The 26,550-nt window shown below is 41.1% G+C and overlaps 3 protein-coding genes across 4 annotated transcripts; 1 reads left to right on the plus strand and 2 right to left on the minus strand.

Annotated features, from left to right (window-relative positions):
* Window position 1: 1 nt before the first annotated feature.
* On the minus strand, window positions 2–3,671 carry LOC132786617 (aryl hydrocarbon receptor nuclear translocator homolog). Its single transcript, XM_060793191.1, has one exon. The coding sequence runs from the start codon at window positions 3,192–3,194 to the stop codon at window positions 1,245–1,247; it is 1,950 nt and encodes a 649-aa protein (XP_060649174.1). The 5' UTR covers window positions 3,195–3,671; the 3' UTR covers window positions 2–1,244.
* A 1,183-nt stretch (window positions 3,672–4,854) lies between these two features.
* LOC132784031 (protein neuralized) lies at window positions 4,855–23,841 on the minus strand. Of its 2 annotated transcripts, none has more exons than XM_060789401.1 (3): window positions 23,581–23,841; window positions 6,326–8,112; window positions 4,855–6,256 (listed from the first exon to the last, which is right to left on the minus strand). In XM_060789401.1, the coding sequence occupies exons 1-3, from the start codon at window positions 23,603–23,605 to the stop codon at window positions 6,005–6,007; spliced, it is 2,064 nt and encodes a 687-aa protein (XP_060645384.1). In that variant the 5' UTR covers window positions 23,606–23,841; the 3' UTR covers window positions 4,855–6,004. The 2 variants fall into 2 exon arrangements, with proteins under 2 accessions (XP_060645384.1, XP_060645383.1); XM_060789400.1 differs by lacking the exon at window positions 23,581–23,841 and adding an exon at window positions 17,341–17,832.
* Window positions 23,842–24,092: 251 nt separating this feature from the next.
* Window positions 24,093–26,482, plus strand: LOC132784032 (parafibromin). The gene is made up of 6 exons (XM_060789402.1): window positions 24,093–24,195; window positions 24,294–24,492; window positions 24,572–25,739; window positions 25,800–25,962; window positions 26,019–26,160; window positions 26,228–26,482. The coding sequence occupies exons 2-6, from the start codon at window positions 24,362–24,364 to the stop codon at window positions 26,262–26,264; spliced, it is 1,641 nt and encodes a 546-aa protein (XP_060645385.1). The 5' UTR covers window positions 24,093–24,195; window positions 24,294–24,361; the 3' UTR covers window positions 26,265–26,482.
* The last annotated feature ends 68 nt before the right edge of the window (window positions 26,483–26,550 follow it).

A 26,550-nucleotide genomic window follows, 5' to 3' on the forward strand; every position in this document is an offset into this window, starting at 1 on the left:
GTTGCTTTATAGAATTTAAAGTTTATTTTGCATTTAAAACCAAAAGTATTGTTTCTCATTACCCAAAATTCTATAATATAGCATGTATGTATATATGTATAGCGTTGAATTTGCTTAATTTCATTAACAAAGGCTTAGCATATAAAAAATTGATTTAAATTGTTTTTTTTCAGTTAATGTAAAAAGATTTGTTTCTTTGCTATTCGCTTAATTTACTAAACTCGATGTTACAACTAGCAATGTTCTCGATGTGTGTGATTGTGTGTATATAATACGACGTTTGTAGCTGTCAACGTTATTTAAGCCGCGACAGTAAATTGTAAGCAGCCCGTTAAAATTAAGCTTTTAGTTGTTGGTTTCTCGTTGCAGTTTTTTTTTGTAGAAAATAATATTAAGCAATAATTGTTTTTTTTTTCAGTATTTGCACTTGAACTGCTTTTTCCGCATACAAAATGCAACAATAACAAACAAAATGGTGTCAATGTTGCGCTAGCTGGCAGAGAGCGAATAGGAAGGGAAGAGGAGAGAGAAGGCGTGGTGGGTGGGAAGGGTGATTGAGCACGCGGCCAATGAATTGTTGTGGGAGTATGTATCTGTATGCGTTTGTGTTTTGCAAGTGCTTAGAAATACAATTGTTGTTTATTAGTCTAGGAATTACACATGTAAAAGTATTTTAAATGATGTATACATACATATGTATATAAAATTTGTATTCTTTTGTTCGTTTATGAACTTTGAAATTAGCATTATGATCAATTTTGAGGGACGAATTATAATTTGAAAAAATACTTTGCGTTTTGCGCAGCTCTGCTTGGCAGGGAGAGGGGGATGGGGAGACCAAAGTCTGGTCTCTCTGAGTGTGTGTGGATTAGCGGCTTTCTTGCATATGTGAAGAATTGATATCGATATCGAGAACGTGCATGGTACGTGACTACCATTATGTACTTTAAGTGCCTATTTATTGAGATTGCAATTTATACTTTATATCTGACTGCATACACAGTATTTCGCTTGTTCGAATATTTCAACAATTTTGTATTGTTTTGTTTTTATGGATTGCACTTGAAAATGTAAATTATAAAACTGAGAATAGCAGTGAGCGAGATGAGCGCGTGATACGCGATAGTTCAGGAATGCTGTAATCGATAAGCAAGCGCTCATCTCGAATAGCGTCTCAAAGAGTGAGAGCAAGATGCAAATAGAGTCAAGTAGGCGGAAATAGTGGGAGTGGGAGAGAGATTGCATTACTCAAATGGTGTGGTAAACATGTTGATGTTTAGATCCTCAAATGTTGTCGTGCCGCTGTGGTCGAGCATCTGCAGCACATCGGAGAACTCGTGACCCTGCGGTTGTTGTCCACCCGCTGCCACCACGGGATGCGGGTGTGGGTGATGGGCATGAGGATGCGGATGTGGATGCGGATGAGCCGCCGGATGTGCGGCTGCAGCATTCTGCCAATCTCCCCACTGCGCTGCAGCTGGTGCCGCCTGATAAGCGCTCGCCTGCTGTTGTTGCTGCTGCTGACGCTGTTGTTGTTGCTGCTGTTGTCCGTTTCCAGCACTTAGTTGGGTGTAAGTTGGACCGCTGGGCGATCGTGCCGGGCTGCTCTGTTGATATGCCGGATAAGCCTCGCTAGCTGTTGCTTGTGGCTGCTGTTGTGAAGCGGGACGCAGTGCACCCCAAGCATTAGGCGTGGGTGATGTGCCCGATTTGGGTATCTTGGCTAGCGGCGATGGACCGCCTCCAGCTGCTGTGGCGCCATATGGTGAATGGGTTGCATCATAACTGTATGCCACCGGCGTATTCTGCGCCGAGCCTGGACGTGGTGGATGAGGCGCCTGCATATGCATCTGATAGATGCCGGCAGGATCGCTGCCTGTTGGCGTAATCTCGCGTCGCGGCGGCTGCAGCGTGTAATCCACGCCCGGAGCTTGCACATAGACATGTTGCTGCTGTTGTTGTTGTTGCTGCTGCTGCTGTTGTTGCTGATCTGCCTGTTGCTGCTGCTGCTCAGGCGTGGCACCGTGCAACGTCTTGCCAGAGCTATTGGTGCACACAATGTACTCCACCTCATCGGTGTAGGGATTGAGGAAAGCATACGCTTGAGTGCGCAGCCAAACAAATTCCGAACTCTTGGCTCTGGCTCGATACAGCAACGAAAACATTTGTCCCTTCTGCTTGAGCACCTGATCGAAACTCTCCTTCATGTGACTCTGATCCTCCGGATGAAAGAAATCATAGCAGATCTTTCCCAGTAGCTCGGTAGGCGTATAGCCCAAAATGTGCAGCACACGCTGATCCACAAAGGTGAACTTGCCATCGAGAGCATGACGTGTGATGAACTCGCTTTGATTATTGCTGCCCGTCATATCGTTGGCCGCCGTCGAAGTCACCTGCAGTCGCCCAATGGCCACCAGACAGCAATGCGAAGCCATGTCATCCACATCGCGTTCCATGTGCACATTGGGAAACATATCGGTGGGTGGCCAGTTCTTAATGTAACCTGTGCAATGCACCACAGCATAGTTGGAACCATCCCGAGACGGACCGAGGGAATTGCGTTGTTTGAGACGATTCAGGTGACCCGAGACCATGGCATCGGGATTCACGTTGCCTACACGCATGCGACAGATGAAACCCCGCCGGGCGCCCATGCTGAGGCGCATGCTCGACTGATGTCCCTCCTTCTTGACGGTGCCGGACTTGAGGTCGAGTATGCGTCCGGCATTCTGTGATTCCTGCGTCGACAGCTGTTCGCGTATCTTGTCCCTATCGTCGGGATGAATGTGTTCATACAAACTGGTGCCATACCAATCGCTTTGGGTGTAATTTAGCACGGGAGTCACTGAATCCGAAACGTATATCACTCTCCCAGTATCGCAGCTGACCACAAACAAGAAGCCATCGGCTGCCTCCAGTATCAAGTGTTTTAGCTCTTGATCGGTCAAGAATGAAGGTTTATAGGTGCCATCACTGCTTGTGTTGCCGGTGCCACGCAGATTCTTCATGTGGGCAACGGCCATACGTAGTATGGTGAGTTTGTCGGGTTTGCGCGCCAAGGCGCTGCAAGTGGGGACCATGTCAGAGAGCTCGGTAATGTAGGCGGTCATTTTGTTGCGGCGACGTCGCTCGATTTCACAGTGATTCTCGCGGCTCGCAAAGCGTTCCTTGTCCTGTATGTTGGCCTCGTCCATGATCGGAATACTTAATGAACTTGCTGCTGCTTCTTCGGAGAAAGACTCGTTATGTATGTGAGAGTGTGTATGTGTTGCGAGCACTTCTCTAATTCTGCTTTGCTCTGCTGTTCGCTTTCTTTATTTGGGTCGCTCGCTGCGCTGCTGCTGCTCTGAAAAAAACGTCGACTATTGTGTGTGTGAGGGAGGTTTTAGTATTTTGTCTACGTTATGTTTGTCTCTGTGTGCGTGTGTACACACACACACACAAGTGTTGAAGAGAGCCTTTTTGAAGAACTCGTACAGAAACTGTATACAATTCTACACAATTGTTTTTATATCGTCGTTTATGAACCACAAGTTTGCCATATTGTTTTTGTTTTTTTCACCACATATAAGCGCTTTTCCTTCGAGTTTTCAACAATTTTTCTGGTAATTTTACCAAATTTTCTTCCACGAATTGCGCACACACACGATAAAAATCTGAAACTGTTTACTGTGTGCACAGCAGTGTGACCACAGCTTCCAATTTTCAAAACACTCTTGTTTACACTGAAAATTATACCAAAATATATCATTGCGCCCAATTCTAACCTGGCTGCACTATAGTGCGCGGGATTTTTGTTTTTAAATTATGTATAAAGAAAAATATGAATCAACTAGTGCCTAATTTAAGCTAAGGCTTAGCTACTACGCATTTGAAAATGCAATTGTCTGTAGTCATAAACTATGCTATTGTCAAACAACAATAAAAAATAATGTAACGTGCATGGACAACAATAACATTATCTTATTATATTTATTGTGCAATGCCAAATCTTCGAGTACCATTTTAGGCAACGATACTTAAGTAAACTATCAAGCGTTGCCCATCTTTTAGGCTTTAAAATAATACGTTATAAGGAGGGTTTTTAAAAATGCTTGCATTATTTTGTTTTCCGCGTACAATTGCGGAGATCTTATTGAGCTTTATGAAAAAAAGATATAGGAAAGCCATAGAGTTTTGAATCGCTATCATGAGTGTAATCGCACAAAATGAAAGGCTTAATTTTTGTAAATAGAATGTCAATCGTCGTATAGTTCTTCAGAAATGTCTACCCCAAACCCAATTGAAAAATGCAATATAATTTTGATGTTCTGGTTTAGTATTAAATGGTATTACAGCATTGCGTTGTCTTATATATATATATCATATATAATATCCATAAATACATTTACATTTTTATTCATAACTAGGCGTTTGTTTCTTTTTGTTTTTGTTTTCGTTTTATTTTTGTTTTGATAAGAGCTAGTCTTCATTTAAAAAAATTAAAATTAGTTATTCATAGTGGCAATAACAAATACATTAGTATTGTAAATGTGTCCGTTTTCCTCTGACTTCATATCTCGCTTCCAATTACGTTAACAAAAATAATTATGCGCTTGCATTCCTTTGTTATACATCAATAAGTTGTCTGTGTTTTAATACAATCTTAGGTAAAGTTTTTATTTGTTCTGGTTGTGTGTTATTTGTTTGTTGTTTGTTAATTAATTATTGGCAATTCTCTAACTGCATGTTGTCTTTTGTGTGTTTTTGATGGTTTTCCATTTCCATTTTCAATATTTGTTTTTCAAGCAAAGTCTTTTGTTCTATTTTGTTTAAAACTGTGCACTACTTAGTTCTTAAATATTGTAAAATGCGTTTTCTTTAAAATTGCATAGCGTGCGTTAATTATATTATAGTTTTGTTTCTTTTCGTTTGTGTTTTTTTTTGTTTGTTTAGGGTTTTAGTTTAGTTTAGGCTTTGAGTGAAATTTTCTATAAACTTCAGTGTAGTTCGTTGACTAGAAATTAACTTAAATAGTTACAAATGATACTTATATTTAAATACATGTTTATCTGGTTTTGGTGCAAAAGTAAATAGCTGAACAATTTCCATTTGTTGTTTGTTTGTGCTTATCCATTAATTAGTTATTTGTTTTGTTTGGTGTGAATAGTTGAATCGGCAGAGTTTTGGTTTTATCTACATGCTAATAAATAATTCTATTCCAATGCTTACAGTTATAATTGATCATTCAAGCATTCACATATTTTATTCATAGTGCAAGTCACATAGTTGCTGCAAGCTTAAACAAAATTTTTCCATATATCTTTATAACAATTTCAATTAGTGTATTTTGGATAAAACATTTAGCACCAAAACGATTTAAATACGCCAAAAAATCAAGAATGTAATAAAAAATCTTCATAATAATAATAATAATGATAATGGTTGATTGAGTTCATTTGAAATCTTTTTGGACATAATTTTAACGAAAAACTAAGCAAAATTGCAACAACTTTCTTGAAAAATGAAAAAAATGTAAATGCAAATTACAAGCTAAACAAATACTTTGGTTTCTAACTACATAAAGTTCGATTAACTGCATTGATCAAAAAAATGTCAAATATTTTTGAATAAAATTTGTTGATAATTTCCTTTTGTTTTTGTTTTGGCTTTGTCGCCGCAGCACTTAGCAATAAAATCACAAAAAAATTAAATATATATCTATATACTATATAGTATTACTATGAGCTAAATGTCTAAAATCAAGTCATAGTGTGTGTCTGTGTGTTGTTGTGTGTGTGTCTTTCATTCTTTCTTTACAAAAATATTGATATCAACTATCAGTTAATTGTTTTCAGGTTCAACTACACATAGTTGCTAATACTACGAGTACTCTTGTGATGTTTTTCTTTGCGCGCTTCTCTCCTCTCCTCCTGTGTTAATTCCATTGCTTAATTCGATTGCGAAGTTGGGAGTACGAGTTAATGGGAGTTTTGATTTGTTCCCGGTTTTAGGTTTGCCACATTTATGTGGTGTAGGTGCGAATGACATCGCGGATAACGGCTCGGCAAAGCGGACACTGACCACCGCCAACACCACGCCACTGCTCGATGGCGCAGTCGTAGCACATGCACATGTGTCCGCACATGTAGAGCACCGAATCAATGGGATTCTCATAGCAAATGGTGCACTCGGCACTCGAGTCAGTGCTCTGCTGATCGCTCAAGCTGTCCTTCCACTTGCTGCCGTTCAACGTGCTCGTGCTCTGTGCAATGGGCTGTTGAAAGAAGAGAAATAAGAGTCAGTTTTTGCCTTGTACTTCAGTTGTATATATTCCAAGACTTACCTCAATGTATTGCTGACTGCTGGTGGTGCTGATCAAGGTACCGCTGGAACAGGCGCCTGCCAGGATTCCACTGCTCGTCACCGTCGCTGCGGCCGTCGAGTTTGTCTGCCTTCCATTCAGCTGGCCATTGAGATCATGCGAGCTGCTCGCTGGCGGCAGATTCACGACGAGCACGGTGCCGCCGCCATTGGGCTGTATCTGCAGGATGTCGCCATTGGAGGGCATGCTGATCATGCGGCTGCCGTTGCCTGCTGCCGAGGCCAATGTGCCATTCGATTGCGTCACATTCAGCTGCATTTTGCCCAGCTGTGCGGCATTCAAGCTGTTCAGCGACTCGGCCATGGGCAGCATACGCGAACCACTTGCGGACGGACCAGCTGCTGAAGCAACTCCAACGCCAGCTGCTGCTGCGCCAGCGTTAATCTGCGGCTGCGAGGGATAGGCGACCATGTTGGGCAATTGCTGGCGGAACATGCGCAGCGATTGCGTCGAACCATAGACATCGAGGAACGCCCATAATTGCAGCGATTGATCCACATGCATCACAACGACGGCGGGTCCATTGTTCTTGCTGATGCTCACCTCACCGTTGGGGGCCACAAAGAAGGCAATCTCGTCTCCTCGTTGCGGCGCCGCAGCAATATCCTTGCTGACCACCCAATACTCCGGGCGATCGAGCAGAAAGTCCGAATCGTTGGGCAAATCATTCGGCTGCAGCACAGCCGGATTGCACGACGTCAAACCCAGCGCCAAGGCGCCCACATACATCTGTTCCGTCTTCAGCACCTGGACAATCAGCTTCTCGCCAATGCGAATGGGACGCGCCGTGAACACGTAACCCTGGCAGAAGTCCGACTCGGTGCGCGAGGCCACAAAACGATCGTGCGACAGACGCACATTACGTCCCTTGGTAATGTGGAAGGGCACGGGGATGAGGCGGCCATTGGCATTGTAGCGCAACGGCGGTAAACCGTTAGCCAGATCATGCTCGGCAATGCCCGCTGCTCCTGCTCCGGCTGCTGTGCCTGCCAAGTGAAGCGACTGCAGCGATGGCATCACATGACGCTCCAGCTCGTGGTCGACAACGACGCCACCGGGCAGCGAACGACGTGATTGCTGCAGCGGATGATGCGCCGACAGTGGTTGCTGTGGCAGATGCTGCTGCTGTTGCTGCTGCTGGGGAGGCAACTGTTGCAATGGCATCTGCTGCAGTGCCAACTGCTGCTGCTGAGGAGCGGGCAACTGTTGCTGCTGCTGCTGTTGGTACATGTAAATGCGCGAGTCGAGAAACTCGATGCCGGTGCAATTGCCATAGATGTCGATCACAGTCCAGAGCAGAGCACGGGTATCGATGCCTGAGAGAATGACGCCCTTCTCCTCGTTGTTGATGCCATAGATGACATCGCCAGCACTGTTCACAAAGTAGTACAAAATGTTGTCCTTCTCGCAGTACTGTTCGTGCAGCGCCTTTGCCCAGAAGCCGGGACGATTCGTCAGATCGGGGCAGGCATATTTGGGCAGTGAACCCTCCAGCGTTGCGGGATCGTTGCTGGTGAAACCGAAGCGTATGCCGCCATTCCAATTGTTCGAGATCTCCGCGAACTTCACGCAGATGCGCTCATTGATGCGCACCGGGCGAGCTGAGAATGTGATGGCCCGACAGAAGCTCTCGAAGCGACGCGCAAGCGTGCCATCCCTCGAGATCCGGATGTTGTCGCCATGCACCTGATGGAACTGCAGAGGCGGCAGATTGTTGGGACCCGGGCAGGAGGAGGGCGAGCGACGAACTGAAGAAAAGATTGAACTTAGTAAATTGTGTTCTATGATTTATTTCAAGTTGTTTAGTAAGTTATTGAAAAGCTTAACATCAACATCAAGATTCGATTATAGAGTTTCATTGGAGACCTGATTGCCGAGCTAAGTGGAAGGCAATATTCAATAGTAATATGATATTATGTATATTAATCTCATAAGAAAACAATATAAACGAATTAGCTAAGTTACACTTAAAGTCTCTTTAAATCAACACTTAGCTACTCTTCCTTTTAGAGCTTTGTCTTAAAGCTCCACACTTAACATAACCTCAAATATTACTTTATTTCATTGCTCTCTCCCTTTCCCGTAAACTCTTCCTTAAGCGCTTGCTCGCATTTCTTTTAAACTGTCTGCTTTCCTTGGAACTCTTTGTCCTTAGCACTTGAATTGTTCCAGGAATTAAGTGACCAACAGCTGTAATACATTTTTTCAAGCATATCGAACGCCTTTGGATCAATTCCTCACATCAAAAATCTTTGGAAGAGTTCAATAATCTGCGCATCAAAGTCACGTGCTGTTCAAAGTAATAGGGTTTTTTTTTGGGGGGGTTAATGGACTTGGGTCAGGGACTTGGGCTGGGGCTTCTGTTGTAATTTGAGATCTAGCACATGGTTAGGCGGAGTCTTAGATTTCTCTACCTGCTTAAAGAGCGATGGCTTGACTCAACCATGTGTAACTCTAGCTATTCAACAGTTGTTTTTTTTTTCAGTTTCTCTCTTTCTACGGAATGCAGGCAAGAAGTTTGCATTTATTTAAATGGGAAATCGAATAAGTTGAATGTTTTTATTATAATGATTATTGCACCTTGAGCGTGCGAGCCCCTATAAAATAGTAGCAGCTGTCCAACAATTACTTTTGAGGTGGCATCCTTCGATTATAATTACGATCTGGCGACAGGTTTTTTCTCAGTTTTTTATTTTCGGGGCATATGGAGAATGTTGAGATGAGAAGATCGAAGACTGAGGCGGCATGCCAACAGTTGCAAAATGTGGCAGACGATCAAACAGAAAACTTGCGACAGCAGGACGAATAAGACACACAGGACAGACAGACAAGGTTGATTACCATGTTGATATGCGGCGCGTGGCAGGCGTCTCGCAACAGGCGGTCGCAACGTCTTTAAGATCGGTCTCTGCTCATTATTTGGTCAGGCGGCATGCGGCATGCAGCATGTGGCAGCTGCCTTTGCCTCTTGCGAGGCGTTGCTTTTGCTTTTTTGAGGCAGCTGCGCAGCAAAAGAGAGAGAGAACAAGAGCAGCGACAGGTAAAACAACCCTTAAACAAAACTAAGCGAGGGTTGTTGCAACGCCGATCAACAGGGGTTGTTGCAAGCGAAACAATATGTATAGCAAAGGGAAGGCAAACAAAACACAAAAAAAAGCGGCAGATGTTTAAATTTCGAAAAAGAAAATTTGGAACCGAGATACATAGATGACGTTACAAGAAAAAGGGACGAGGTCGAGGCACAAAAGTATCTTTAGCGCTGCAAAGACTCGAGACTCAGGCTTGGCTTAGGGGTTGAAATTCAATGCGTTCAATGCCCCAGTGATATGAGGAGATAGCATAGCCAGACAACCGAAAGAAGTGTAAGAAGAGAGGTCTGCATAAGAAAATCTCTGTGCGGTTGCAATTCAAGAAGCAAAATCAAACTCATATGCTAAGTGCGCTTCCGGCCCATCCAGGAAGTCTGCGAGTCTTCCCAAAAAGGAAGCGGAGCAGCGACAGGAGAAGCAGCAGCTCTGCTTCCGGTAGCTCCCATTAGAGATCAGGCAAGAAAGCGACAAAGAGCGAGAAGATGGTCAACTCAAATACATATTGTGGCCTGTAGAATGCCAACATCAAGCGGAGCCATCAATATTTATGAAATGCCCCGCAACGAACGAGGAACGAGGAAGTCGGAAATCACGTTTTTCGCGGCTCCACTTTTCCTTCTCCTCTGTGTTGTGTTGTACGTGTATTGGGCTTATTAGCTGCAGGATGTTGTCGCCTGACTGCGACTGGCGACGCCTACTTTTTGCCCCAGACACAGACAGAGACAGAGACGCAGACCTCAATAGTCCAGACGTTGTCAATGAATTACAAAAGACATCGCCATCGGCATCGACTTCGACATGAATGAAATACTCGTAATATCATGCGCGTGTTTTGTTTTCTTTCCCAACGCTTAAATCAAACGGTTAACGCGCGACGCGACCATCATTTCAATTAGCTGGTGACAAGCACAGCCACAATTAATTAGCCTGGCCAATAGCAGCAGGGTTAACTCATCTAATGAGCTCCAATGGGGGAGAGTTGTAATTTCAAGGAGGGTTGAGAAATGATCTTTGATAAGTCTATATAGAGAAAGCAAATTGAAGAGAATTGCAAACGAATTTAATTTATAGATTGAGTTTCCTGAGTAAATTGGGATTTGTTGATGTTAAAAGTATTAAGATAGGTTTATCTTTTTTTCCATGAAGAAGAAACATCTCAAATTTTATTCACAAATTTCGCTTAATTTCGATTAGCTTGTTCGCTTCGATGATCGGTTATTATCATTGTTAAGACGCAAATTGGCCCAAACTGCATGTTGCGTTTGCAGTTGCACATAAGTTTTGGACTGTAAAATTGGAGTTCACGCTTTTTGGAGTTTCGCCGACAAGCAGCAACATCAACACGAACATCATCGACAAACGTGTCCCGCATTGAGGGCCGAAGCGAACCGCCAAACGAGCAACGATCTGCCAAACGATCAGCAGGCAAATTTTCGTAGATTTTGTTTTTGGTTTTTTTTGGGGGCTGAAGGAAAAACCTGATTTACCGTTTTGCTGCAAAGACGCGTCTGTGCGGCAAGCAAACATTTCCCACGCTGGCCGTGAGCAAAAAAAATCAAATGCAACAACAACATTATTCCCACGACTCCAAATTTGTATATATACGGTGAGTTATACTATATAAAGTGGATGGCAAAAAACAACAACACAAAAACCTGTAACAAGCAACAATAATTGCAATTGCAACTGCAGCAATAACAACAACGACAACGATGAGGCAGCTGCATCAGTTGCGGGTGGCAAACAAAACCAAATAAAAAACGATGCTAGTGGAGAAGATGTGAAAATCATGCAGGTGTCATAAAAATGTCCGAAGAAGCTATCGAAATTGGTCATTTGGTCCATTGTTAACTGGGCTAAAGTGTAGTTCACATAAAGCGAAAAGAGTAAACTGATCGTTGGGAATAATTTGGGATATTTTTAATGTCATATCAAATGTTTTAAATTTTAAAATTTAAAAGCAACGGAAATCAAAGAAAAGATGTCATAAAAGGGAGAAGAAAGAAAAACTTCCTTAAAAGAGGAATAAGTGTTAGATGTTTTAATGTTTACTTTATATGTATGTATGTAGTTCAATATTCAAGGCTTTTTTGCTTTGTCACAATTTTCATCTATTACGCATATTTATTACAGGTTAATTGGCGCCATTGTGGGCAATTAATTAGCATTGATTAACGCTTGATTGTCACGTTCCCAAGAATTTAACATACGAGTGAGTTGCATTGTGCAAGTGTCTCTCTCGCTTTATGGGTGTGAGAATCGTTTTGTGACAAGTGGCAACGCCAGACAAGTCTGCCCACAAATTGAGTTATGCCCCACGGCCCACGCCTCTCTTGTCGTTGTTGTTGTCATAGTATGTCAACTAACTAATTTCCCACTAATAAATTGTGTGTAGGTTGCCGGTGGTGACTAAAATGAGAGTTAATATGTGGGCTTTTGATTTTTGCTTTGGACAAGCCTCAAACTTAAAGCCTAAGCTTACGAAGCTAATCGAAAGCTCAAGCGCATGTTAGTAAGTGACCGAGTGAGAAGGAGAGAGATCGACGCACCCATGATACAATTATACAAGGTAGTCTCGTCGGAAAAAGCTGTCCGACTTTAAACATAACAATGAGTGCGAGTGAAAGCAGTGTGAGCGAGACGACAATGAAATGCGCATTAACCCTTAGACGATGATATTAATATTTACATAATTTGAAGCTAATATTAATGTCTTTTTGACATATTTCTAAAATGTAAGTTGTTTATGAATAATATTAACAATATATATGAGAATTCTCTAATTCTCGAAATGTTTTAATTCTACCCGTATCTGCGGCATACATTGCAAAATGTAATTTGCACAAGGGTTAATTGCAGAAAAAAAATTCGTCCGCAGACAACCTCTTGCGTCGAAATACGAATGCGTACTGAGGAAGCTTTTTCCGACGAGACTACCTTGTATAATTGTATCATGGACGCACCCACTCAACTCAACTGTCAATTTTTGACCGCAGTGGCAACGTGGGCCGACCAATTGATACACTTTGTAATCGATCTATGCACACGCGCTGTCTTTTTCTCTCCCCCTCCCTTTTTTTTTAATTGTCAAGCATTTCCGGCATAATTAAGAGGCCTTCGCTTTAATTGTTGCCACACGTTCAGTTCAAACAACACTCGTCGTGTTGCACGTGGGCAACAATAACGTATTGCTAAAGCAGCACGTGACCTATAACCTCAAACCGGTGCGATGCGTAGGCAAGAAGCTGACGTCAACCTTAAAATTGTTAAACTTTCTATGAAAAGTGCATGTGAGTGAGCGAGAGAGCAGCACAAGGCTGACTAAACTGCGCAACTTGTTGCTGTTCTTCTACTTACTTTCAATGCATGCAAAACCGCTTCCGCTCAGCAGCAGCGGAAACCGCAAAAGCATCAACCAATTACTCAAATACATACACATGCATATGCAACCTCACTCTCACGCTGTCCAACACTTTGACAATCCAACTTTAGAAGCAGTTAGCTAAACGAGTAAAAGCACAACGACAATAACAGAGATGATGGCAGCGAAAGAAATGCGCAAATAAAATACTGACAAACGAGAGAAATAATTGCACAACAAACAAACGGCCGACTATAATCGAGGGCCGGCGAGAGGTCAAATATATTGAATGTTGTAGTTGTCTACAGTCATAGTTGCTGCTGATACTGCTACTGTTATTTTCGTGCATTGCACTTTTTATGCGATTAAGCGTAATCTGATGACATTGCCAGGGATGCATTACATACAACGAGTATGAGTCACTGTTAAGTAACAGCACTGTACAGTTAGTTAGGGTGGCAGCCCTTGAAGTGCTCGCCTAATAATTATTGATCGCACCTTTAGCGCGGAGGTTCAATGACTCTTAAAGTCATAATATTTCCCTGCTCATCTATCAATTTTCAGCTTTTCCCGTCAAACGCACAAATTGTGTAGTGTTCATATAATTAGCTGACGCTAGGGTGGCCAAATCAAATTTACATGGTTATTTTTACAAGTTCCATCGTTGTTTACGACACCCCCACCTCCTCCACCATCTCGCTTCCCCTCACTCGCGATGTAGGAGTGTTGAGAGAGAGGGAGGCCCATATGCGCGCTGAAGCATGCGACCCCAACCAAGAGAAGCGAAGAGACCTCAAAATAGCGAACGGCAGCCTAAGGTACATAAACATAAACCTATTTTGATGTAGCATATTGTATATATACATATAGCATCATACACTTATAAATAAAGATAAGATGGCGACTTGGCTTTCTTCCGTTATTGTTGTGTGCGTGTGTTTATCGAAGCGTTGCAATTGTTGCTATATTAAAAGGGCTAGTGAGAAGAGTTACAACAATACAGCTGCATAAACTATTGTGTATGTATTGCATTTCCTCACACACATAAGAGCAGCGAGAGAAGTCGGCGCACTTGACTGCACATCTTTGGCCCCCTTCCACCTTCTGCTCCTCATTTTGCTTTTCATCTACTTCTTGTTCATGGCGGCTTTGTGTAATTAAATCACTCGAGCGTTGAGCGGCTTGCTGCTTGAGTTGAATTGCACTTATGAAGAAGAAGCACGAGTATAATAGACGAGTGGGCTGAGGGAGGAAAACATGCTGAAGAGCTTACACATCATTATAACATTATTACAATGCATTTAAGTCGATAATTCGAGTGGCATGTTTTATTGTTTTATCGCGTATTTATTGCTACGAAATTGTTTCCCCTCTTGTTAGAAGCTGCTCTCTAAATCTTTTTTTCCTTCTTATTTTCGCATTCCATTTGAAGTCCAAATTAATAACGTTCAAATAATGAATAGAGTCCAACGAGCTTGTAAAACTTTGCATATATTTTTGGACAAGCGTTTGACATTCTTTTTTGCATAATTTAAACGCACAGCTGCGACAAAATTTCGTACGCAAAAATAATACACAAAAAATCTAGTTTAGCCCATAAAAGATATATAGGTGCATATGTGTTAAATGTATAGCTAAGCTTTATTTAAATGTCGACCTCCAGAAGACTGTGAAACAAGAACAAGAAACCCGATCGATGAACAGCTGAAGTTTGTTCTGATTCTTTTTTTGGGACTTGGTTTATACTTGTGTTATGTGCATATGTATGTATTTTGTTGTAGACCCGTAGGTAGTAGAAACAATTTATCGGCTCTCTGACTCTGGGCGTATATAATTGGCCCGAGATGCCTTCGAATACCAGAGAGTTGCTTAATTGCCGAGTATCTTTGCCCAAAGGCAGCTGTCTTGACCCGCATCTAAGCCTTGTCTTACCTGTTGCTACCTGCCTTTGTTTTACAGCTGTTCTTGCGACACCCAAGTCGCAGCAAGGCGCACAAAACTATTTTATCTCCCAACTATGGGGTGCAACAGTGCAACGAGTATTATCTATTCGCTTGGCAAACTATTAATATTATTTTTCCTTTTTTTTTTTCTACACGTGCTCAGCTGGTTCATTAACTGATAAACAGGGAAACGAGAAAAAAAAACATGTAACAAAATGTAGGTCGGTATGATAAACTATGATAAAATAGATATCGTATGTCGCATCTGAATGATCGAGTGTTCGAGATGCGGTCGAAAAGTTAGACGCAGTAAGCAGTTTAACTAGCTCTTGATATTTGTGCCCTAGACACTTATCAAAGGAAAGGAAAAAAGAAAGACTAACTAAGTAACGCTATCAGCTTGACCACAATTAGAAATAACAATTGTGTATATACAAATATCTATATATAGTATACTATAGAATACTTTGACTGAAAAGCTCTCAAGGATGACGCATATTCGCTCGCTCTCATGAGCTCATAGGCAAACTACAAACGAGCGAATGAACGAATAAAACGAACCATCAACAGAAAGTTGTGCGGTTTCGTTTATCGCACACGCACACATACAAGAACTCATGATGCAAGTGTATGTGTGTGCAGTGGGGGAGTGTTGTGAAGCTCTGTTTGTGTCGCTTATTTGCACTGGGCAAATATTTGCCCGCGCGTAACAACAATCGAAAGAGTCCACAAAACTGAGCTCAACTGTGAAGCCCGCACAATGCATTTGAAATTTGAGAGAAGTTGGCAGCGTCGTCTTCACCAAAAGTAAACCGTGAGAAGCGCTCAAGTAAAAGCAGATAAACTTTAGCCAAAGCCAAAGCAATGTCTGCATGCCAACAGGCGAAGACGAAGAAGAGGAAGACGACGTCACAACAACAACAGCAACAACTACAAATGTAATAGAGAAAAAACAAAAGCTAAAGCAGCTGATTCCAGGCAACTGCAACAATAACAAAAACAATGTAATTTCATTGATTACCGATACGCAGCACAAATGCCGCACGTACAAAGTCAAATGGAATGGAATTGGGAATGGTATGGTTAGTGATGGCAAGAGCGGGGATTGGAAGGAGAATGGCCATTGGAAGGTGAAGCCCAAAGCAGAGTGCCCACAACAACTTCAGTTAGACTCCTTATCTCGCTCTGTCTCTCTTTCACTCCAATAGACGTGACTTTTCAAGCTTGTCTTCTGCCTACTTTTTTGTTGTTATTCTCTGCTTTGCTTTGCTTTGCCGACGGCGGCAACGGCGCTTCGCGTACAAATCCAAACAACAACAACAACAGCATCGTGAACAACATCAACTGCTGAATGGGGCATTTGGCTAGACTTGGCGGGACTGTTGCGGGGGCGCAGCAAGAGGAGGAGGGGCTACAGTGCGATCAAGCCATGCGCAGTAATGTATGCGTCATTGACTTGACTTGGCTTTGGGCTGGGTACATTTTTTTTCTCTCAGTCTCTCTGTTTTTACCTTCTGGGCGAGAATGCGAGAGAAGCTTTTCCAGCTGAATGCAATCAAAACAAAAACCAAAAAAAGCGAAAGAGTCGAAGCCAAAAAGTAATCGCTATGATAAACATAATCGCTCGCTCGATCGCCCCGCTTGTCTTGTCTTCTGTTGGAAGTTTTGTTTGTGGTATGCATCGAAAATAAACACATACTACACATTCTCATATCTGGAAGTTGGTTTGGTCAATTTGTACGTTTCTTATGAATGTTTTGGCAAATTGTAATCTCGGTGTTTTCACAGTCAAAAAAGATCAACAGCGACTTCCGGTCAATTCGTTGGAATTACTGAAAAACATCTGCTGGAAAGAATGTTTGGATTGCAAATAACTATCGCTTCCCGACTTGTTATTATTTTTCAACAATTTCATTTTTTTTTACATATGTGATCTTTTGTCTGTTGGAAGGGTTCTCTGGAATGTTTGTATTAGGAATAACTATCACTTCCCGAGTTGTCAGTATTTTAAAGAGGTTGTTTTATTTTAAGTTTAATTGCAATTAACCTTTGATTTAAAGGGTTGATATTAAAGGGTTGTTGACTTGCTTTATTTCTGATTTCATTTGTTGGAAGAAATTATAGCTGGAATATTATGTTTGCAAATCCCTCTATTGCTTTCCAGCCAGGTTGAAATCATTTTAACCTCGCCCAACAAACAAAAACACACACACTTTTTGTTTAAACAATCTCAAGTGGTTTTTTTTTTTGCGTATTTACGGCTGATCTTTCATTTGTAGTCAGCAAAACGCTAATGTATTCATAAAGTCGCAGCTGTTGCTATTGTTATTGTTGTTGTTTAACGCTTTAATGTATTTATTTATCTTCGCCGCATTAATTAAGCCAACTGAGAATGAATGAAAAACGGTGGTTCGAGCGTATGTTAATAATATGTGGGAATTGCTTTCAAGAAATGCAAAATTAATTCAAGTAGCTTTTTCGTGTTTTTTTTTTACATGAATTATTTATGTAGTTCAAGTTGAATTTTCGCACGCCGTAATTTAGGGGCTGGGAAATTGTTGTTTGATTGTTTGTTGTACTAACCGAGTCCAAAGCGTTTCTTGATCTTCTTCAGCAAATGCATTTTCTTTTTACTGGACATTTTGTCCTTGGGACTCATCATCAGCTCATTGTTCTCCATGGCCAGAACATGAGCCGCTGCTGCAGCTGCCGCGGCGGCAGCATTGTGATGATGTTGCTGCTGCTGTAGATGATGCTGCAGCATTTGGCTGGGCTGTTGTTGCATGTAGTTGGCTGGTATATCCGATAGACCCATGATACGTTTTCTAACACTTGTGCAATTTCAAATTTAACGGACGAACAAATTTAACACACACGCCTTACCGAGAGCGTAACTTAAAAACGTTGCAAACAAACAAATGTTGGCATTAAATAAGTGTTTGATATTAATACATTTTGGCTATTTTCAATGTGTTTTATTTTTGGTGCCCACAACGCGAACGGGGAAGCGAAACGAACAAACAAACGAACGAACGAACGGACGAGCGAGCGAGCTGCGAACCAAACACTTCAGCGTCAATTTTATAACTGAAACTTCTTTGCAGCGGCAACGGCAAAGAAAAACGCTCCCTCACTGACTTTGCCCAGCGCCAGCAGCAGGCAGAGCAGCTGAGTGGTGGTGAGTTCGTGACACGAACGACCACGATACGCTTTCGTATCGCGCAGTCAGTGCTCGTGTTATCTGTGTTCGTATTTTAACTTGCTTGACGCCGCATGAGTGCAACTCACATCTCTGGTCGAGAGGATGTTCGTGAGGGAGAGAGAGACTACAGAGACGGAGAGAGCGAAAGACCAGCAGGCAACACCAACGCAGCACAGCTTGCAGCTGTTTCTTATTTACTATGGTTTCCTTTTGTGCTTACTTTTCGCGTGCATTGAGCCTCCCTTATAATTTTTCAAAGTTGTTGTTGTTGATCATGGTGTGCACCTTGAACACCGCTGCTTTTTCTTGTTATTGTTGTTGGCAACTGCTGCTGGCGTCTTTTGGCTGTTCTAGGCCAGGTTTGCTTTTTGACCAAGCTGCTGCTCTTTGCACTTAGATTCTCTCTGCTAACTGTTTTGCGGCACTTTTGGCCACAGTTCAGCAAAGTTCAAGACATTTTTTTGAGCTTGCTTTTTGGTTTTTTAGGGGGCCGGCTGAAGTTGAGTGTTAATACGCGAAAATTAACTGGGAAACTATGTAAATTGTTTTAATGGCTTTGCGCTATGAACTCGTCAGACAACTCACATGAAAACTGGGGGGAAAGTTTAGCTATAATATGTAACGATAGATGCTGGGATAAATTTCGGCATAGAGCTTATCTGTATTATTTTTCCCTTCTGAATTTCGCAACTTTCTGCAAGTTAAAAAGGGATTTTTTACTTAAAATCCCCGATGATAAAATGAAAACAATTTCTCTATTCGAATCATTGTAAAAAATCGCTAGTTACGAGTTCTTATCGTCACAGTAATTTCTGAAGTGGAAGTCAATTAGGGAATAAACCATAAATTTATTTGATAAAGCACTCGATTTGTGTGTGATTCATGGAATTGGTTTTTATTCTTACACTTTTAATATATTATGTATATATGTATATTTTTAGGTAATACCTACAACTGTGTTACCAAAGTTGATAAGAAATCTTCCCTACATCATAATAGGCCAGATTCCAGAGTAGACGTCAGAGAATATTTTGTTATGAGATCATCAATATCGCAAAAGCAAAGAAAATATTTTCGCTTGGCATTTTCATTAAACGCTTGGCCATACCATTTGCTACAGGCATTGATTTAAATAACCATGGATTGCTACGCTTAGGAAGTATATAAAATGTTGATCTTGGCCTATGTGACATCTGAAGACAATAGAGCCTTGAACCCAAAACGGTTCGCTTGAACCCAATGACAATTGTCAGGGCCAAGACAAATGGGCAATAGAAGAAAAACAGGCAAAGGCAATGGAATAGCCAAAGAGCCTGAGGAAGATGAGAGGTAAGGGAACGGAACTTTATACAGCCAGCAGATGTTTGCAATGTTCGTGGGAGAGTCGGGGCAACTCCTATGGAGAGCGATTTTATTTCGCAAATGGGGCCACATACGAATTCTAAATTTAAATATACAACAAAATTTAAGAAATATGGCAAAGACAAGACAAACAGAAGCGCAAAGACGACAGAATTATCTCCCCCAGGCAGACAAAAGTGCGACAGCTGCATTTGGGGGGCGCCTAAGAGACCCTAAAGAAGGAGCTGGCAAAAAAACAAAATATGAATGTAAAGTAAGGTCTGGTATATAAATATCGAGTATTTATGGAGGGATGGCGGTGTCTTATCAGCAGACAACTGGCGCACGTTCGCCACGTGTTTAACTATTTGCCACAATACACAATCCTATCCCAACTTCACAATCCCGATCCCGAGCCCGAACCCGTCGATATACGATATGCATATGAGCACAAAAGAGTGAATGAAATAAAAGCAAAAATTTACACCTGGAAATGGCAAAAAGCAAACAAACAGTGAATAGTCCAAGCCAGGGCCCAGCCAGCGAACTAACCTGAAAACCCTTTCAGTCATATAAATGCAACCACAGATGCGACTTTACTTTACTTTCTGGGGGTAGGTTTCGAGTTTTTGCACTACATCTACTACACTGCGTTGGTTCCTGTTTTTGCCAACGTCCTTTTTACTTGTATTTGTTGTTGCTGCACTTTCTGTATTTTTTTTTGTTCCTTTCTTTTTCGCCAGGATCAGCGACAGCAGCTGTATTTCCTCACATTTAGACGGACGCGCGCCTGCTGCCAGGATGCTGAATATGCATTTCCACTTTAATATCAAAATTTAAATGCTTTTTCAGTCTGTCCGTCTTCGTGTCGAGTTGATCCCTTCCGATCTGGTTCTCTGGCTGCTTGGCAGTTGCATCTGCTATCAACCATAAGCAAGAGCAAAAGCATCGCAAAGACAGACATACCGATGGCCAAAGCAATTATTGTCCTTCATCATAGAGCCTTTTCTTGGTCGGCTCAGACTCAGACAACGACAACAGTTGTCCACGCAATCAACAAAAAGCCACAAGATCACGTGTCCCCATGATCAGCAGATCAGATCATCCTGTCTTGATGCACAAGCTCATTAATTCTTATTTGCAAAAGGTTTGGGAAACTTCGAAAGGCTCTTTTTTTAGAAGCAACGTTTCTAATAATTTGAAAATGTGCTTTTCTAGTAACAATACAATCAAAACATATTTTATTTATATTTAAAAATGATATGTATTTGGAAATCAGTAAGTTAAATATTTAAAATTATTTAGGAACATAACTAAGTTATAATAAAATATGAGTTTTTCTATAATTTATTCATTCAGACCTGAATAAATACGTTAATTCTTGAATATTTTTAATTTCTTGGTTTATCAGATTTCTACAGATTTACTATAAAATATGAGTCTTGCTTTCATTCAATTCCAGCTCCACTCAATACACATTCGTTTATCCTTGTATATTCTGGATTTAATGAGGTACAATTATTATAAAATAAAAATGTTGTTTTTATTCTTTCATTCATTCAGTTTTATTCCATAATACTTTCTTATCAATAAAAAGTCTTTCGACTGCACCCTATTAAATTGTTAAATTATGCGCCATAACAGAGGTATTTTATCAGAAGCATTAGGTGTCGTCATATCAGACGATCCACAAATCACTATTAACTAGATATCAAGTCGCGTTATCAGAATGTGGGAAATGGTTTATGACTTAACCTTGATGATGGCCAGGTTTGAAGACTAAATTAAATCAATTATCAACAAATTGCCAGACTGAGAATCAATTTTAATTGAATATTTATTATAGGCAAAGGTTTGGGGTTCGCGATAACTAAATGACAATAGATATGCTATGTATGAGGTTCTTTTAATTTAACTAATTATATGAATTTAAGAACTGACAAATATTGTTTATAAATACGACTCATTGTGGAAACTCAAATATATATGATACTCTTATCGTTGGCAGCTGAGTTAACATATTGACAGGAGGACTTCAGCTGCTCCAGGTTGGAATTCTTTCGGCTATCGATGTGAACTGATCAATAAAATTAACACAAAAACCAAACTGTAACAAATGTGCATGAAATGCTTTCTTCTTCGTGGCTTGTTTAATTAGAAAACGACATATGCAAACTGGAAACTGAACGGTGTGTGTCTCTATGTATGGATTGTATATAAATATAGAAAAACTAATCCCAAGACATAAGAAAGAAATAGAAATGAAAGAAATTATGCAAGCACTTGAGACAGGACACCAGCAGGCAGTTCTCTATGTGTGTGTGTACGTGTGCGTGGAAACAGTCTGTCTATATATAGAGACGAGATCCTTTGGTTCCTGGATACCTGCGAGCAGCAGTTGTTGCCGTTCGATCGTTGAGGGTGAAACCGATCGAAATCTAGCGTTTTTCGGGGCTTGCATGCTGCCACTTCCTTTCACATCCGCATACGCTAATCAAATATCATGCGCGTCCTGCGCATTTCCGAAATACCCGCCAAAAACTTAAATGAAATCAACATATGTGGGATCGCAAACAGTATCTAGTAGTAGATATATGCCCCGTTAGTTATTGAAAAACTGATCGCAGTTTTTTCCCCTCGCCAACATGGGTAAATATTGGAAAACTGCGTCTGGCATTGAGTTTCGCGTATTTGGCAAGTCATACGGAGCTGCAAGGGAATGGTAACTGGTATTGTCCTTGTGCTGGTCCTGCTGCGTTCGTCCTTTGTCTTGGTCCTTTGTTTCGGTCATGGTCAGTGTGCTGTACGTTATTTCTACCTGTGACCTGCCAAATGTGCGCTCCGCATTTTCACTTATTGGGTTTTCCATTATCCTTCGTTGTTCTTCTTTTTTTCATTGGATTCCTCGGTTTGTTTTTATAAGAAATCATTGCTATAAACTGTATAATTTATTGTTTGCCAGCTGCATTGAAATTAAGAATCTTTATAAAATTGTAACAGGTAAAAGGTAACTGGACTTGGTCTCTTTGTAGCACCTGTAACCCTAAGAGATTACGTCAAAGTTCGCGCCCATCTATTGATTAAATTCCATGCTTGAGCTGTTTTCATAGTTGTGTGAGAGTTTTTCCACTCCTTTGGTAATCACTTCAGTATTTGACTTTCTGAAGATCTAAGCTGCTTACGGGTTTGATGTCCTCATTGAAAGGATCAGAATTGTCGGAATACGGATAGAAACGAAGGGCTTGTTAGGTAAGAGTCTAAGATGTACTAAAGTCATATTTTCTGCATTAAGTTTTGAAAATCTTTACTTAGAAGTTTTAAATAGAATTCTTAACCTCATAAATTTTCACTCCATGTCGACTTAAATTTTCCAAAATGCGGACTATAAATTATATTTAAAGAGTATAATATTTAACTATAATATGTGAAAGTGACATAATATGCGAAAATGACACTGCATTGAAAATATTTAAAAAGTCCTGTTTTTATTACATTCGAACAATTATTTGATATAAGACGTATGCATATGATCTATTAATTGTAATAATCTTATTGTTTCATATCATTAATATATATTATGATAAAATTCATAACATTCAGTTTCGTAACATAAATTCCTAACACTCAACTAAGAATTTTTAAAATTACATCTTGATTTACAGACACTATAATTTATAAATTGTTTAAAAATGTAACGGCTTTTTCCTTCGAATACTTTTCAAAACTATCGCAATGGCGCAGCTTCGAAAATCGTCCGCCAGGGGGATCGAATTTAGTATATACTGTATTCTTGTTGTATATTTAAAAAGTTTTTTAGCATGATTGTTGTTAAGCATTTTAAAAACATTTTTAATTATATAAAATATGAAATGCAATGTCTGAATCTTTTGAAAACAAAAAGTTTTGAAACATCTTAAATTAAATGAAAAAACATACATGGTATTTGAAAATTGGTATATTTGGCATTCGAAAATACGGCCATCCCGGACATCTCTAACGCAAACAGCTGATTCAATACGCGTGTCGGGGGAAGGTCACAAACCTTATTGGAATGCGGCAGCCTTTATATTGCCAAATGTGCCATAGAGGCTCACGTACACACATACAAACATACATATATAATGCATATTTCATTTATTTATATTCAATACTGCTTGGTGGGCCAGTTAAAGCATAATCACTTGAGAGCCGATAGAAGGCTAACAAATGATTAATCCCCACTGAGTAAATTAAAAACGAACAAAGAAAATTGTTCCTTTAATTTTTGGACTTTAACTTACCGATTTTACCCGCCGACTGACCCATGGTGGAGCTATATTTAATACACTTATTTTCGATTATTTGGCATACTTATTATTCACTTTCACCATCAATATTAGATTCGCACCCCAAAAGACACTCGATTTCCAAATATTTAAATTGACAATATATGCAGGTGTAATGTGGCACATTTTGTATGAATATTAAAACATTGCCAAGCTCCACCTCTTGTTGTTGTTTGTTGTTTTTTCATTTATGTCCACATTTCTTATTTAGTTGGCTACCGGCAGCAGCGTGACCGCGAGTTGCACTTCACAATGGACTATTTTATGCCTAGAAAATACCAAAACGGTTACACCTATTTACAAAACAGCAAGCATTTCATGAAAAAGTTTAATGTAAAAATAATTAAAGTAAAAACATAATCATTGAAAATTGTTTCTGTAGGTTTTCAAAACGAACAGTTTAGTCTTTGTGTAGTAAATGGTAACACTGAGCCAATTCGATACTAACAGATGACAAGGACATCGATAACGATATCCAAATTGTGTAGTCTGGCAACGCTCGGCAGGCATCGAGTACTTTTGCCTGACAGCTTCGTGGTGTAAGAAGAAGCGGCAAACATAATACGCGATGTGAGAAAAGAAAAATATGCGCATAAGCTGATTTCGACTCGTATTTTATAGTTTATAAGTGGTTTCAAGTTGCTAAACATATTGTTAAAATCACGCAGTGTACACCAGCGGGCCAAACTATTCAAGGATAACAACGCGTGGGCCGTAAAACAAACGCAACGCAAAAATGGCGGATCCACTAAGTCTTTTGCGGCAATACAATATAAACAAAAAGGAGATCATCGAGCGTGATAATCAAATTATATTCGGCGAATTCTCCTGGCCGAAAAATGTGAAGACCAACTATCTCAAATATGGGTAAGTACAGTTGTTGGTTATTGTAAATAGTTGTAACGATTTGCTACTAAATTTGCCAACATACATTCACTTTTTGCAGTTCTGGCAAAAAGGGCGCTCCACGTGAATACTACACGCTGGAGTGCCTGCTGTACCTGCTCAAGAATGTTATGCTGCAGCACTCCGTGTATGTGCGTCAGTGTGCCGCCGAGGATATACCTGCCGTCAATCGTCCTGATCGTAAGGAATTGCTCGCCTATCTCAATGGTGAGACGCCAACGTGCGCCAGCATTGACAAAAGTGCTCCGCTAGAGATTCCAACACAAGTGAAGCGTACAGCGGACGGAGATGCAGCGGCAAGTGGAGAGACGGCAGCCAAGAAGGCACGCTTCGAGGAGACACAGGTGCAGAAGGTGCGCGAACAACTAGCGGCACGTTGGGATGTGAATCAAAAAGAGACGGCTGTCAACATGGACAACATCAAGTCACTGTCCGAGACGATGTCGGTAGAGAAGATTGCGGCCATCAAAGCGAAGCGTTTGGCCAACAAACGTACCACAATCAAGCGCACCGACAATGAAGAAGCCATGGGCACCGATTTGCGTGCCATTCTTGACTACGATGTGGATTCCACCAAGGACATTATAAGTCGCGAGCGCCAGTGGCGCACACGCACCTCGGTGCTGCAGAGTACCGGCAAAATCTTTGCGAAGAACATCTTCGCCATGCTACAGGGCATAAAGGCACGCGAGGAGGGACGCCAAAGGCCGCTGGTGCCCAATCCCATCAAGATGCCGGAACCGCAACGCATTGCAAAACCGCAGCCACAGTTGTCGCAATACAATCGTTACGATCAGGAACGTTTCAATCGCCAGAAAGAGGAGACCGAGGGCTTCAAAATTGATACGCTTGGTACGTATCACGGCATGTCCCTCAAATCGGTGACTGAGGGTTCGTTGGCCCAGCGCAAGGCACAGGCGAATATGCCACATGGTGCTGGGGTTACAGGAGCCACAGCTGGAGGTGCACGCGCTGCAGCGGCGGCTGTCCAAAAGGAGCTGCTGCCTGCGGCACAGGCGCGTCAAGTATCAGGCGCAAATGTACCACAGAAGCGACCTTCGCGCACGCCTATTATCATCATACCGTCTGCCAATACAAGCCTTATCACGATGCTTAACGTCAAAGATATATTGCAAGAGTTGCGCTTCATGTCGACGACGGAAAAGAAGCAAAGCGGCTGTCAGCGAGAAAGCGAAGTGCTGCTACAGGTAAAAATTTATTAATTTGCACTTTAGTTGAAGTTTAATAATTGAAATTTGCATTTGTAGCGCAAGCGAAATAATCAGACGGTCTCATATCGCGTTGTGGACAATCCCATTAAGCTAACCCAGCAGGATTGGCAGCGAGTTGTTGCCGTTTTTGTTATGGGTCCACAGTGGCAATTCAAAGGCTGGCCCTGGGATGGCAATCCCGTTGAAATATTCTCAAAGAGTAAGTTGAAATTTCAATGAAGTTGTTCTTTATTAACATCCTTTTCTCTTTGGCAGTTTGCGCGTTTCATTTGTGCTTTAGCGAACTGAAACTGGATGCGAATGTGGAACGTTGGTCGGTGACGCTGTTGCGTCTGTCACAAAACAAGCGGCATTTGGATCGCGCTGTGCTCAGCAAATTCTGGGAGACACTCGACAAGTGAGCAATACACTTTACCAAATCGTATACAGTTGAATAACAAATTTTTTCTCTCTCAATTTTCTAGATATATGTTGAAGTATAAACCCGATTTGAGGTTCTGAGAAGATGGCAGCACACATCAGCATTGTTTATATATATATATATCCCGAGAGTTTACAGTTTGAGGGCATCCTAGAACATCATGCAGGGCGGACGAACCACAAGTCTAAGCTAAACAGTTTGTTCAATATGTACAATATAAACTATGAGACAAGAGAGTTAAGCAGATATACATTGTATAATTAGTGATAATAAACAACAACAAAAGTTATAAGACGAGAGAGAGCTGTGTCGTGAAAACGCGTAATTAACTGGGAATGGTTTACTTTCTTTTTCTTGTGTATCACA

Source organism: Drosophila nasuta, chromosome 2R, assembly GCF_023558535.2.
Source record: "Drosophila nasuta strain 15112-1781.00 chromosome 2R, ASM2355853v1, whole genome shotgun sequence".
NCBI lineage: Eukaryota > Metazoa > Arthropoda > Insecta > Diptera > Drosophilidae > Drosophila > Drosophila nasuta.